General features: G+C 42.2%; 1 protein-coding gene and 1 non-coding gene across 5 annotated transcripts in view; one reads left to right on the top strand and one right to left on the bottom strand.

Moving 5' to 3' along the window:
- Positions 1–4,589: 4,589 nt before the first annotated feature.
- The window catches only part of KIF13A (kinesin family member 13A), a 193,354-nt gene continuing 182,499 nt past the window's right edge, over positions 4,590–15,444 (top strand). For 3 of the 4 annotated variants that reach the window (XM_045551849.1, XM_045551847.1, XM_045551851.1), the window contains exons 1-2: positions 4,590–4,825; positions 5,062–5,152. In XM_045551849.1, the coding sequence (XP_045407805.1) occupies positions 4,771–4,825; positions 5,062–5,152 (146 nt within the window). In that variant the 5' untranslated portion in view covers positions 4,590–4,770. The remainder of the gene's footprint in view (positions 4,826–5,061; positions 5,153–15,444) is intronic. The other variant, XM_045551848.1, reaches the window with a different exon arrangement.
- Positions 10,548–10,656, bottom strand: LOC123639024. Its single transcript, XR_006735595.1, has one exon. It is a non-coding gene; the product is annotated as a U6 spliceosomal RNA (small nuclear RNA).

Raw genomic sequence — 15,444 nt, 5'->3', positions numbered from 1 at the left:
TAGCTGTATCAGGCAGGTGTGGTCCCATAGTGCAAATGTGTCTGCCAGAAGCCTATGAGTCAGGGGTGGAGTGCGGGGGAGGGGGTTAGGCAACTTGTTTCAGGCTATACATAAGTGAGAGAGGCAAGATTCGAACACAGACTATCTAATTCCTAAGACTTACTTTATTACAACATGTTGTCAGCAGAGGATGGCCAGGACAGTTGAAAGAATGTGTTACGTGGTGGACTGTATTTTCCAAAAAGGGCTGCAACGATATCCCCCACCAGACATGATATAACTTTGACATTTCCCCCATTGAGATAAGAGGGCTATGGTACTCCCCTTGAATCTGGGAGGGCTTGTGACTATGGCAGAAGTAACGCTATAGGACTTCTGAGGTTAGGTCATAAAAGATGATATGATATAGCTTCTGCTGCTGCACTTGGAATGCTCACTCTTGGAACCCAGCCACCATGCTGGGAGGAAGCCCAAGCCTACTCCTACAGAAAGACCATATGGAGAAATCTTGAGACAACACAGAGAGAGAGAGAGAGAGAAAGGCCTGGCCAGGTCCAGCTACCCCAGTCCCCTACTGTCCTAGCTTCAGCCACCATCTGATTGCAATCTCATGACGGAACTAGAGCCAGAACTTCCTACAAGAACCCTTCTCACATTCCCATCCCAACCCACAGAAACTGTGAGAGATTATATGATGGTTGTTGTTTCAAGCTGCTAAATTTTGTGGGGGGATTTATTATACAATATCAGTAACCAGAACAGCATATTCTGAGGAACAGAAGTCTTCAGAAGGACATGAGAGCCACCGTCAAGTATGTGAAGGGCTTTAAGTCTAAGAGGAGTTGGACTTGGAACCTGAAGCACTAGGAGGTGGTATTTCTATCACCAGGTGGAATTTACAAGGAGGAAAATTTAATTCATTATGGAGGGCTTCTTTAGGTTTAGAACTTGAGAATGTGTCACCAAACAGTGTGTTTAGCTCTTCCTCAAATTTGAGCACTCTGTCACCAGACATTCAAGCAGAGGATAGATGGCCACTTTGGTGGCTATTGTAGAAGGGTCTAGAGGACCCCAAAAGGAACCTTCCAACTCTAAAAAGACAGAACTCCTAATGAGTTAAAGCTAAACTGTTTTGAAGAAGAAACATTTAATAATAGCAAACTTGTCTTAGAAGAGATGAGTACTGATCTGGGCCTTTAAAATTGGAGAGGGTTGGGAAAGCAGAAGGAAGAGCCACTCTGCAAAGAACTAACAGGAACTGTTTATTTAACCAGCAACACCAAATTAATTGTGCCCCTCTCACCTTTAGACCTAGTATCTTTTGCATGCATTTATGCATCATTCTTCCAGTCCCTTTCCCAGTCACTTGCAATCCTTTGCCTCCCTCAATCCTCACGTCCCATTGGTTGCTAAATTGTTCCACTTTTATGGCCACAGTAAGTTCTGCATCTGTTCCTTCTGCTCCATTTGCACTATCATTGGCTTTGTTCAGGCTATCATCACGTCTCATCTGGATGACTGCAATAGCCCCCTGGATGGATAGAGTGTTGTCAAATTAATCTTCTAATGTCCAATGAATGCTAAAAGAATGCTCTAAATGTGCCACTCCTTGGCTCGAAAACCAAAACATTCGTTTAGTTCCCATTGCCTTTAGAATAAAGATGAAATTTTTAGGCACTCAAAGGTTTCATGATATTGCAGAGAAAGAGGGAGAACGGGAAAAAGGGAGAAAGAAAGAGAGAGATATCAAGGGGAGGAGGGGGAGAGAGAAAGATTAATTCCTGTATTAGTTTCTTAAGACTGCTATAACAAATTATCACAAACTGGGTGGCATAAAACAACAGAAATTTAGTGTCTCAGAGTTCTAGAGTCTAGACGTCCAAAATCATGGTGTCTGGGCTGGGTGCGGTGGCTCACACCTATAGTCCTAGCACTCTGGGAGGCCGAGGTGGGAGGATTGCTTGAGCTAAGGAGTTCAAGACCAGCCTGAGCAAGAGCAAGACCCCATCTCTAATTTAAATAATAAAAAATTTAAAAAAATAGGGCCGGGCGTGGTGGCTCACGCCTGTAATCTTAGCACTCTGGGAGGCTGAGGCCGGTGGATCGCTCTAGGTCAGGAGTTCGAGACCAGCAAGAGCGAAACCCTGTCTCTACTAAAAATACAAAGAAATTATCTGGCCAACTAAAATATATATAGAAAAAAAATTAGCCGGGCATGGTGGCGCATGTCTGTAGTCCCAGCTACTTGGGAGGCTGAGCCAGTAGGATGGCTTAAGCCCAGGAGTTTGAGGTTGCTGTGAGCTAGGCTGACGCCACAGCACTCACTTTAGCCCGGGAAACAAAGCAAGACTCTGTCTCAAAAAAAAAAAAAAAAAAAAAATTTAAAAAAAGCAAAATCAAGGTGTCAGCACAGCCATGTTTCCTCTGAAGGCTTTGGGGAAGAATCCTTCCTTTCCTCTTCCTAGCTTCTGGTGGCTCCTGGCAAACTTTGGCATTCCTTGGTTTGCAGCTGCATCACTCCAATCTCTGCCCCTGTCTTCACGTGGACTCCTCCCTGTACGGGTGTCCAAATCTCCCTCTCCTTTCTCTTATAAAGACATTAGTCATTAGATTTAGGACCACCCTAACCCAGTATGACCTTGTTTTAACTTGATTATTTCTGCAAAGACCCTATTTCCAAATAAGGTCACATTCACAGGTACTGGGGGTTAGGACTTGAACATATGTTTTTGGGGGATGTAAGTTCAGCCCTCTACAATTCCCATTGGTAGAAACTACCAGAACAGTGGCTCAGCATAGGAATGGCATCTTGCTTTTGAAAAGGTCCTGGATGAAATGAAGAATTTCAGGAAGAGCGGAGGTCATATTAAATAGAGTAGGCCAGAGAGTTTTTTGAACAATGGAATAGCATGCACAAAGGGTAAAATTTTCCTTTTGTGAAAAATCAGTCTGGAAGCTGGATATAGGAGAGATTATAGGATTTAAAGGTAGGAAGGTCAGTGAAGAGGATGCTTCAGTAGCATAAAGGTGGAGAACTAGATTGTTACCCCCAGAGAGCTGGAAATTTCACCTCTTTTGTTCACCTCTTCTTTCTTGAAAGCCTGTAGCCAAGAGCCTACAGCAGTGACTGTCACATAGTAGGGTGCTCAGAACACATTTGTTAAACAGATGAATGGATGGACAAAGTAGAATTGCAGCAGTAGGCGTGAGAGGAAAGATCCAACAGGTCCTTTCAGAGGTGGACTGACTTAGCTGGCCCTGCAACAAGGTAGGGGTGAAGAAGTATAATCGTTCCCTGGTATATGCAGAGGATTGGTTCCAGGAACATCTGAGTACACCCAAATCCACGCATACTCAAGTCCCACAGTCGACCCCGTGAAACCCGAAAATACAGAATGTCAGACCTCCGGGTTTGGCCACTGCATTTTCAATCTGCCTTTGATTGAAAAAAATCTGCATATAAGTGGATTCACGCAGTTCAAACCCGTTCAAGAGTCAACTGTAGTATCAATGAAGCATCACTTAAAGTCAGGCGGTAACTTGGTGTGTGTTGGAGACAGACTGCACCTCTTTCCTACCGCCCGCCACACACTGGCACAATGCGTGTCTCCACGTCATTTCTCCCACCTTCGCGTGTGCCTCCGGAGTACCGTGCATAGCACTGTTCACGTTCATGTGTGTCCTCACAGCACCCTGCACACAGCCGGACCGCAACACAACTCGCAACAAATGGATTTCTACATGTAAGCAACATGGAAAGATTCCAGGATCTAAACTCCACATTTTGGATTTCCGTATGCTTCAAAATGCCTGGCACCCAGTTAGCGCCCCATAAGCACTTGTTGAACCAAACCGAATAAATCAGATTTCGTCCAGTTCCGCCCTGGCGGCGAGGTCTGCATCTGGCAGGATGACAGAATTCGTTGCTATTAAACTCTTATGTAAGAGTTAATGACCCTCCCAGCCCACTTGACATCCCTCCCACGACAGGAGAGGAAGGGAAAGGAAGGGAGAGCACTGTTTACAAACACACACACGGTGTCGGTGGCAGATTCACAGATTAATTTCTAGTCTCGGTTCACCACAAAGATCCTAAAAGACCGCCGCAAGCTCCGTGTGGGGCGGAGGGAGGCGGCGCGCCGGGATTTCGGTCGAGGCGCATTTAATCCCGCGGGGAAGGCCTGCCCACCTGGCACGGCGTGTCGGAGCCCTTCCCGCCGCCCAAGGGCTCCGGGTCTGCGGGTGACAGCGGCCCCCGAAGGCGACTGGAGCTCAAGGCCGTGTCCCCGGGGCCCCGCAGGCGCCGGTGCAGGCTTGGCCCGGGAGGCGCCCCCGGGGAACAATGCGTCCCGCCCCGGACTCCAGCCGCCCCTGAGCGCCGCCCCGCGCCGCGGCGACCCCGGCGAGAAGGCGGGCGCGGAAGATGGCGGCGTGGCCGGGCCCCCGGCGGCCGCGAGGGGCCGAGGCGCTGCGCGCTCGGCTGGGCCGGCGCGGCTAGAGCGGCGCCTGGGCCCGGCGGCCTCCTCCCCGCCCGCCGCCGCGCCCCGCCCCGCGCGCCCGCCCCTCCCCGGGCCGCGGCCGTGCCCCGCGTCGCGCTCCCCCGGGATGGCCCGCGCGCCTCGGCGCTGCCTCTCGGAGCACACGGCGGAGCGGCGGCGGCGGCCGCGCTCGCGGGGCGCGCGGCTGCTGCTGCGGCGGCGGCGGCGCGGCGCGTGAGGGGCCGCCTCGGGCCGAGCGGGCGCCGCGAGCGGCCCGGCGAGCGCAGCAAACATGTCGGATACCAAGGTAAAAGTTGCCGTCCGGGTCCGGCCCATGAACCGACGAGGTGAGGAGCTTTCCGCTCGTTTGTATTTCTGCTCGGGCTGAGGGCGGGGGCAACTTTGGAAACTGCGGGGCGGCCACGCTGGGGCGGCGGGAGCGCGGCCGGGGCCGGGGAACGCGGCGCGGGCAGCGCCGGTGCTGGCCGCGGCGCCGCCTCCCGGCTCGGCCGCCTCTCGGGACGGAGCCCCTGGCGGCGCGGATGCTCGACTTTGCAACGTTGGCTTTCCTCTGTGCTTTCAGAACTGGAACTGAACACCAAGTGCGTGGTGGAGATGGAAGGGAATCAAACGGTCCTGCACCCTCCTCCTTCCAACACCAAACAGGGAGAAAGGTAAGGCGGGTGCGGAGAGGGCGGGTCGGAGGATCCGACCTCGCAAGGTCCTGCAAGTTTGAGCCAGGAAAATGGGAGAGCTCTTCCCTGTTGTTGCGAGGACGGCTTCAAGTTTATCGCACGCTCCTGTTCGAAGCTGTTGCAAGTCCAAGTTCCTCTCCTCCCTCCGCGCCTCCCCCTCCCCGCCCGTCCCTTCTCGTCCGCTGCGGTGTCCGGGCACCCTGGCCAGAGCCAGCACCCGTCCAGCGGGCCGGGAGGCCCCGTGAGTGTGAGTGGGCCAGATGATTAGTCCTGTGGTCACATCTTACAGATAAGAAAACTGAGGTCCGAAGCGGGCAAGTGACCAGCCCAAGACCTTATTATTCGTGGAACCCAGTGCCTGTGATTTTTTCCACCACTGCACAGTTTGTTTCCTTTGGCAGAATCGTTTAGGGACTTTGTATGTAAAATGGTGGGGGGGAGGGGTGGAGAATAAAGCAAAACAGTTCTTGTACGAGGCAGGCAGGCTCAGGCTGGACCATTTAAAATCTATTTTTTTGTTGTTGGTGCTGGATCGAGATAATGCCTGAATGTAATGCGCGAATTTTGATTTTCAAGGAAACAAAAGTAGTGGCTCTGAACTGTATAGACACTGGGGGGATGTTTAAAAGGGGGATGCATTTACTAGATGGCAACATATTTGCATTTGAAAAGTGGTAACTGTTGGGTCCTTATTAATTCTGCTCTGTTCCATGCAGCAGTATGGGAAAATGCCCTAAAATAATTTGAATATTTGGCATTTTTCTGGTAAGCCCCTGAGAAGAAATTAGTGGGAGTTCATTCAATAAGTAATGCAGTAGCTTATAAAAAAAAAATGGGAGATTTTACAAAAGTAATTTTTGTTGGAAATGAGTATGAGTTTGTGTTTCTGAAAGTCACCTGTTGATTGATGAGCTACAGTCTGGTGAATTTTACTCTTCAGAGAATTTCACTGAAGAGAGAAGTAGGGTTTGTTACTTTATAGCTAAAGGAAGCAACTGCCTCCATTCTATAATCATATGGTGGTCAGGCACAATTTTGCTAAATTTTGGGGAAGAAATTATGAGGAGGTAAGATTGGGAATGCTTTGCTTTTTGTGTTGAGCCTAGCAGTTTTTATTCAGTTTGCAAACATTCTGCTACCTCTTGCAGATTCTTACGGTGATATCTGATAGCCAAATTATATGGATGTATCCTTGGATAGTATTTTTAGATACATTTATAGCAGTGTAGATAATATATTTCATGCTGATAATAAGTAAACTCATTGAACAAATGAAAATATTTACAGATTAAATTAGATGCCCACATCACCAAAGTTTTTTTCCAAAACTAGATATTGTTATATTGTTTTAGAAAAAAAATTCTGTTGGGTCAGATTCTTCAAAGCAGTCTGGGAAACAGGTAGAATATTATAATTCCTTTTATATGTAGCTGCTGCTTCTGTTGTCTTTGGTGGTTTGGCACCTGCTCCTTGTCACTCTTCATCGTAAGGAGTGCTACTGTTAGCTACTATTTAATGAAATCAAGTGTTGTCATTTGTGCAGAGAAACAGATTTAATTTTGTGGAATTTGGGTAGAATATAACTGGACAGTTGGTCGGTTGATCATTTATAGGACTCCCACATTACTCACTAATCAGGATCTTTTAAGTAAATTTTGTGGGGTGATTTTGGGAGTTATCCATCTGCTTGCTTATTGTAAAGTGCCTTATCTGGAGCTGTACAAATAGCATTGAAATATAGGTGCTTTCTTGTTTTGTCCTTCTGGTAGATCTGATTCTTTGAGTGGTGGTTGGGCCCTTTCTGTGGGATTCTAGATAAGTACCAGTCATTTAGTTTATAGACAAACTGAAAAGAGTCAACACAGCAGTGCTACTTGTAGATTAGGATTACTGTTTTTGCAAGGGTGAAAGACACCAAATGCATTCTGATTTTCATTATGCAGTTTGGTTTCATATTTCTCTACAGTTTTCCCTTAAAGCAGCAGTGCATTTAAAAATAGAAACAATTCCTCCCTTGGGCTCTGGGTTGATTAATTGCAACAATGCTTCATGCTATGTTTGCAATTCATTTCTATCATTTGTTTTTGGATAGAGCTCAGGAGAGGGCAAAGCTGAATGAGTAGAATTTGGAGAATATCATTATTTTTCATATCTAGAGGTCCAAGGATTGAAGTGTAAGAGGTCCTTAACTAAATACTGGCAAATCTGTGTCAAATTGAGAATTAACATTTTTCTAAAAGTTGTGAGAATTTACCCATAAATTAACCATGAGTAGAAATTCAAAGTTATTGGGTGAAAGTTTTAAGTCTAATGAGTAAAAATAAGTGAGAGTACATTAACTTCCAGGAAAAGAAACAGGCTCAGCTTTCATGCTTTCCCCGCTTTATGGAATCAAAGCCAAGACTGCATGGTGAGGACAAAGTGATCAGAGGACTTCTGAGGTAAAAAATGTTTTGGTGCTGAAATTCCAGGGCTATAATACATTGCATAGGTCCAGGTTAATAGTTGACATATATACTGATCACTGTTCTAAAACATGAAGGCACATGTGAATTTTGTTTCTGAAAATACGAATACCATTGCATTGCTATCCAGGAGACATTTATGAAGTTCAGATCATGCAGATAACTGTGGATCCAGTGCCTATGCCAGAGGCTTTCATCTTTGAGAGATGTGGGAAGAGAGAGGAAAAAACTGTTAAAATACAATGTGGTCAATTACATTGGTGTATACTTTTGCCCTTAGAAGTATCATATTATTTGGAAATTTTGTTTCCTTTTCTGTCTCTTCCTTGAGGCTGTGAACTCCCTGAAGGCAGGTACCTTGTCTTGCTTCCCTTTGTGCCCCCCCCGCTGTGCTCTTGCACAGTGCCTGGCACATAGTGATGGGAACACTGAGGAGGGGCTGTGTTTACCACCCAGGGGCCTGGCAGCTTTTGAAGTCAGGTGGCATTGGTGTGGTCTTGTGAATGCTGAGAGTGTAGGTTCATGTTTGCAAGATTAGGAGAATGTCCTTTGTCAATGAAAAAGCATACCTGGCATAAATTGCTTCTTGGTGGTTGTATGTATGTGAGTGCGGCATGTGCAGTAGGATTCAGAAGCAAGGCATTTCTCAAGGGGTAGGGCATGGGGAAGGGGTGGGGGATAGAATGAGAATGCCTAATTTGCCAAAATAGGTGAGATATACAGTGAAAAGTCTTCCTCTCACCCCTGCTGATACCCCTACTCTGCCCATCCCGTCACCTCTCTCTGAAAAAGGGGAACCATAGTCATTTATTTCTCATGCATTTTTAAAGCTATATATGTGCATTTTTTTCTCACACATAAAGTGAATCTTATTTATATATATTTTTAACAAATGTATTTGGTATCTTTCAATATCAGTATATTAAGACGCATTCATTCTTTTTTACATTCAGTATGAGTGGCAGTGGTGGTTTTTAAAATATAGGTGGTTGACGTATGGATCTGATCCTCCCGACTTTTAGAAAGTGAGGCTTTGTCATGAAAAGAGTATAATGGAACTTGCTTTCTACAGAGGTTTTTGATTATTTTATGTGAGTGAATTGTAAGGATCCAAAATAAAGTGCGTATCTAACCTAGTTAAGTGAAAAGAAAATGTTGGCCTAAATGTGGGCTGTTAGAAAAAGAACATCAAATTTTTAGCTTCCTGCCTAATTTTTACATACTGCAAGGTTAACAGTGTACCTTGCAAAGTATATGAGGGAGGGTCAGTGGAAGAAAGCTTCTTCTTGGTCAATTGCCTATATGTTTTCTAGTTTATGCATTACACGTTGAGTATCCCTAATCTGAACATCTGAAATCTAAAACATTTTGAGCAATGACAGGTTTCTGTGAGCATTTTGGATTTCGGATTTTTGGATTAGGGACGCTCAGTCAGTAAGTATATAATGCAGATATTTCCAGATCAGAAAAAAATCCGAAATCAGAAATGCTTCTGGTCCCAAGCATTTTGGATAAAGGATACTCAGCCCGTATATATGGCAAGTTTTTATTTCCAAGCAGGTTGGTTCTGTCATTCCAGGCTTTTAGGATGGTTCCTTCGGCTCAAGTGTCTCTCTAGATCAGAAACTGAAATATTAGTGGAAGTCATAGAAAATAAAAAAGATAGGTGACCTAAGAATCAGTAATATTCCACATTTTATAATCAGTTGTAGGACTTTGAATTGTGTTTTCTGTGTTGCTACTCATCTCTCTGGCTATATTAGAGAGTTAATTGTAAGAAAGCAAAGAATATTTAGATTTCAGTAATACAGGAGTAACCATTCTTCAGACATGATATTTGTGGAATTATAAAGAGCATTATAATGGATTATTTTCATTAGCTGTCAACATTTCAATTTGTTTTAAAATACAGGCACATTGAAATATTTAAAAAACAAGACTAAAAGTAATTATAATGCAGTGTAGTTTAGAGTGGTGATTTTACAATTATTTTGATGACAGTCCACAGGCAAAAATATATTTTACATTATGAACCTGTGTGTGCAGTTATGAGTATTATAAAAGTTTATGAAAAAATACTCTTAACTATGTGTAATTTATCTCTTATTTTTTATCCCCTTTTGTTTGAATTCATTTAAAACATTATGGTTATGACTTACTAATTGATTTCACAACCCAGTAATGAGTCACATAATTTGAAAAACACAGGTTTAGTGGGTAAGAGCTTGGGCTCTGTTTTTTTGTTTTTTTTTTTAAACCAGTGTACATAATTTAAAGTGTAAAGTAGTTCTATAATTTATGAAGGCCATGCTAAAAAAAGTCCTCCTCTTCATTTCTTTCCCCAGAGGCAACTACACTACTTTCAGTGATTTTAGTTCATTCTTTTGGAATTTCCCTCCATATTTCTAAATAACATGCTGGTAGTGCTAGTTTTTGATTTGCTCTCTTTGTTCTCCTTCTCCTATTCCCACTCCATCCCCAAATTCTCTCCCTACCCACCACCACCCCCATTTTCCAGGTATAGTTGTATAATAATTTTGGCTGGATCAATATTTAATGTTAATTATTTATATGACTAGAACAGTGTTACATTGAACCATGTACTATTCAATGAATTCTTTGTATTTTTAACAGTGGACTGTCATCAAAATAATTATAAATGCACCACTCTAAACTACATTGCATTATAATTACTTTTAGTCTTGTTTTTTAAATATTTCAAATCCAAAACTTTGTTTTCCCTGGAGTTAACAATTTTTTTCCCTTTTTTCCTTTAATTTGCTGCTTTTTCTATGTATTTATTATTAATTCAACATTCAAACTCTCCTCCCCTTGGCTAAATCTCCTTTTAAGACTTTCAAACATATTAGGTCCTCATTCTCTCTCTCTCTCTCTCTCTCTCTCTCTCTTTTTTAATGAAATGCTTCAAGAATTTGCTTGTCATCCTTGCCAGAAGGATCATGCTAATTTTCTCAGTTATTGTTCCAATTTTAGCATATGTGCTGCAGAAGGGAGCACATCAGATACTCTCTCAATTTCATCATCTTAAAGACATTTCTCCATGACCCTTCTAACATGTTCTCTTATGAACTGGTAGCCCTTTGTGCTTGGTGCCTCTCTCCTCTTGGGGTTTCCTTGCACCGTCATCCTGGGGATTCCTCTCTTCTGTGTGGAATCTCCTATTTTTCTATATTCCTTTTCTTTTTTCATGGTTTCCTGCCTCCATTTTGTAGAGCACATCCTTCAGTGGCTTCCTGGGAAAGCATGTTTGGGAAGTAAAGAATTTTTTATCTATGAAAAATATCTTCATTCTTCCTACTTACCTCATTGATAGTTTGGATGGGTATCAAATTCTGCTTTAAAGACCTTGTTCCAATGTCATTTATCTTCCGCTGCTTCTATTGAGAAGTTATTTCTATTTCTAAATTTTTGGATGTGATGTAGTTTTTTCCTCTCTGGAGTCTTGTAGAGTATTCTTTTCTTTCCAATTTTTGTGGATTACAATAGTGGACCTTTTTGACTTGGAAACTCATGTCTTTCAATTCTGAAAAAAATTCTTGAATTAGTTCATTAGTAATTCTTCCTCTTTATTTTCTCTGTTCTTTCCTGGAACACTTATTTGGACATGGGGTTCCCTGAACTGGTCCTCTGGTGGTTTTATCTTTCCTTTCTACCTTTCATTTCTTGTCCTACCTTTTGGGAGATTTTTTCTACTATATCTTCCAACCCTTATGTTGAACACATTGACTGCCACACTAGAAAAAAATTTTTTTCATTGGGGCCACGAAGTTTTATTACGAAAATAGAATAAAAACTCAGAAAACAAAAAAATGATCCTTTCTAACTTAATGAAAAATTTGTTATTTTTATTGTTTTCTGTGTATGCGTTATATGCAACTTGAAAAATAGCTCTCATGGCTTCCACGGTGAAGAGACATGAATTACATATGCTTCATGAGGCCCTGGGCTCAAAACTAGCGTGAGTTAAATACAACTCACATGGCAGTTAGTGTATTAATTTTTATTTTCTGCTATCATATTTTTAATTTTCAATAACTCATTTTTGGCCTGTGTGTGTGTGTGTGTGTGTGTGTGTGTGTGTGTGTGTGTGTTTTAATAGCATCCTATTCTTGTTTCTTGGTTGTGGTATCTTTTCTGTTTGTCTGAAGACATTAATGATAGCTTTCTCTATATAGTCTGCTTTTTTCCCCCTAAAGTGCATTGTGTTGTTTGTTGGTTTTGGTCTCTTTTATATTAAGTATATTTCTCAGATATAGGTGTATCCCAGCTAGATTCTGGGGTTTCTCCAGGGAAAGGACCATATGTGATTTATCTTTGTTTTCTCGATGCTCAGATTCAAGAATGCCCAGCATATAGAAAGTATTTGTAGATTATCTCTGCAGTTATTATTATTATTATTAAAAGCTTCTGTCAGTCAAATCCCTTTTCTATTTAACTTCCAACAATAAAAGTACAAGCAATAATTTTCTTTTTCATAGGAGCATAGAGAAATGCTAGCATTGAAGGGAGTAGCTGCTGTAGACAACTCTTAATTACTCACATTCCCAAAGATAATTAGTTGTGGTTAGTACAAAAAGCTGGAAAAAAATTTAAATCATATTTTTTGCATCACTGTTGTAAAAATTTTAGTTAAGAAATTTTTTTGTTCCCTTTCATTTAAAAAGGCATATGCCTATTGGACTGGGGGAAAATTCCATATTCTTATATCTTTTCAGAATAGTACCAAAATGCCTAGTTTATCATTCTAGCACTTAACTCAGCTTCTTGTGGCAAAAATCTAGTTAGCGATAAGTGGAAAACTTGAATTGTTTCCAATTTTCAATAAAATCACACCTGCCTATACTCACATTTTAAAGAAAATTTACAGGAACAAGTTTCCCTCAAATAGTAGGCATCTTCAAGACATTAAAGTTTTTCAGAATAAGCCAGTCGGAAGTTATCCTTTCTCAAATATTCGCTGGAGCAAGAGCAGAGAAGATGTTTAAATAGAATTAAAGGAGTTTTTAGAACATTACCCACAAAGGAAACAGAATAGCATAGAAATCAATAAAGGATACAGAAACACAGAAAGATTACTTTGTACCTTGAAAAATATAAGGAATTAAGTTTACTAACAACAGAGCTTATCAGTAAAAGAAGTAATGCTAAAATTTACATGAAAACATGTATTAAAACAATCAAGAGTTGATATATGTGAGATCCAGGAGCTATCTTTTCAAAGAAGACTCCTCTACAAAATCTTTCTGGAAATCTAGACTTGCAAATGAAAGAAGAAATTCCTCCTTGGAAATTTGTTTATTTGGCATTTTGCCACTCAACAATTGGGTAGAAACTAAATATAAAAAAAATCAAGTTTTCACATCTTTCAAATTTTATTTGTGCAGATACATAATTCTTATATATTTGATTGTAGATCTAAGGTTCAAAAGGAAAAGTAGAGAAGAGAATCCCCCCCATATCCTCAGGGCAAGGACCTGAGATTTCACCAGTCCAAGCCCCCCATTTGATTGATTTCATGTTGCTATCAGATTAACAATTCAGTGAATCATTGATAAAGTAGTAGAACTGTTTTACCAAATTATCCTTCCAGTGGAATTTTCATGTCAAAGGACAGTTGTACCTTTTAAAAAGTTGCTTTGTTAGACACTGTCAAATGTTTTTGCATTAGGTAACTTTATAAGAAGCAGGGCAAAACCAAAAATGGGACAGGGGAGAATCATTGTCCTACCAAGCCTAAGAAGTCAGTTATTCTTATTTTTCCTCTACCTTCATTTTGCCCTTGCCCATGTAATACAAATATTTGCAGTTAAAATTCTGTGTTCTGTCCCAGCTACTCGGGAGGCTGAGGTGGGAGGATCTCTTGAGTCCGGAAGTTGGGGGCTGCAGTGAGCTATGATAGTGCCATTGTACTTTAGCCTGGGAGAGAGAGACCCTGTCACCCCCCCCCCCAAAAAAATTGTGTTTTACTTTTTTTCCATTACTTTATATTTTGTCACACTACATAGTTTCCCAATGATAATTTTAGTAATTGGATATAGTCTGTTGAATTTCATAATTTTCAACCATTTTTATAGTTTTAGACTTTATGGTTATTCTAGTGATTATAAATAACAGAGCATCTTCAAACTTTTTAGAGTCCTTTGCTTACTAATTGAAAGGCATTTCTTCTCACGCACACAGCACAAAAAAAATCTTTGAAATTGTATGACAACGTGAACTATTTTCTTACATAATAATGAAGCCAAAAATTGATAATTTTTAGAGTTAAGTATGAGAGAGAACATGGAAGAAGTGATTTTGTATGGGCAGTAACAAGACTAAAATTTGAGAGCCCTACCCTGAGATGTTCTGATTCAGTAGGTCTGGGGTGGGGCTTTAGAATTTGCTTTTCTAGCAACTTCTTAGGCGGTACTGATGCTGGTAGCCTAGGAAGAAGCTTTGAGAACTGCTAGTCTAGACCAGCACTGCCTAATAGAATTTCTGTATCTGCACTGCCCAATGTGGCTAGTGTGGCTGAGGAATTGAATTTAAAATTTTATTTAATTTTCATTAGTTTATGTATTTATTTTTTGGAGACAGAGTCTCGCTCTTTCACCCTGGCTGTAGTGCATTGGTGTCATCATAGCTCACTGCAGCCTCAAACTCCTGGGCTCAAGCGATTCCCCTGCCTCAGCCTCCTGAGTAGCTGAGATTACAGGCACACACCACCACCCCGGCTAATTTTTCCATTTTTTTGTAGCGACAGAGTCTAGCTCTTTCTCAGGCTGGTCTCGAATTCCTGAGCTCAAGAGATCCTCCTGCCTCAACCTCCCAGAGTGCTAGGATTACAGGCTTGAGCCACCACATCCAGCCTCATTAGTTTAAATTTGAACAGCTACATGTGCCAGGTGGCTACTGTATTCAACCGTGCAGGTTTAGACAGTAATTCTCAACTTGGCTGCATGTTAGAATCATCTGGGGTGCTTTAAAAACAGGTGCCTGGGTCCCATTCCCAAAGATTCTGGCGTAATTGAGCTGTGGTGCACCTTGGACATTGGAATTTTTTTTTTTTTTTTTTTTTTTAAAGCTTTCCTGATGTCTCAGTTACTATTGTTGCCTAACAAATCACTCCAAACCTTAGTGGTCTAAAACAATCATTTTTATTACGCCCATGGATTCTGTAGGTCAGGAATTTGGGCAGGGGCAAATTGATAAGACTTTTTTCTGCTCCACAGTGTCTGGGGGTGTAGCCATCTGAAGGCTCAACCAGGTTGAATGTCTAAGACGGTTAATGCACGTGGTTGGCAGTTGATTCTCATGTGGGCCAAGGTTGAAAACCACTGGTCTAGTTTAATAAGCCAGGTTTTAAGCCCAGTTTCACAACTTAAGGACTCTTCTAGCCAGGTGTATTTACCTAAAATGCCTCTCATCTTTGCTTTTACTTGAATTGCAGCACAGGGGGAAGGAATTACCTAAATTATCTAGATACAGGGTACTTGCCTCTCCCTTTACCTGAAACTGACTTGTGGGGAAGCACAGGTTCTTTTTCAGCTTTCTGGTTTGAGTGTTGTGGGCCTCAGTTTCCTGCTTCAGGTGCTGTAGCTATGTGGCAGTCACCATGGAGCCCTGGAGACCCTGGCCAATGAGGAGGATCTGATCTGCCCTGTGGCGAAGCAGCATGGCGTGGTGAACAGGTGGGAAGCCTGGGTGCCACCTGGTTCTGCCACTGACTACATCTGCCATTGATCCTTTCACAGCTCAGTTTCTTCATCTGTAAAACTGAGGGCTGGACTGGATAGTCTGTAA

This window comes from Lemur catta, chromosome 5 (assembly GCF_020740605.2).
Source record: "Lemur catta isolate mLemCat1 chromosome 5, mLemCat1.pri, whole genome shotgun sequence".
In the NCBI taxonomy this organism is placed as follows: Eukaryota; Metazoa; Chordata; class Mammalia; order Primates; family Lemuridae; genus Lemur; species Lemur catta.
This window is presented reverse-complemented; position numbering and strand designations above follow the sequence as displayed.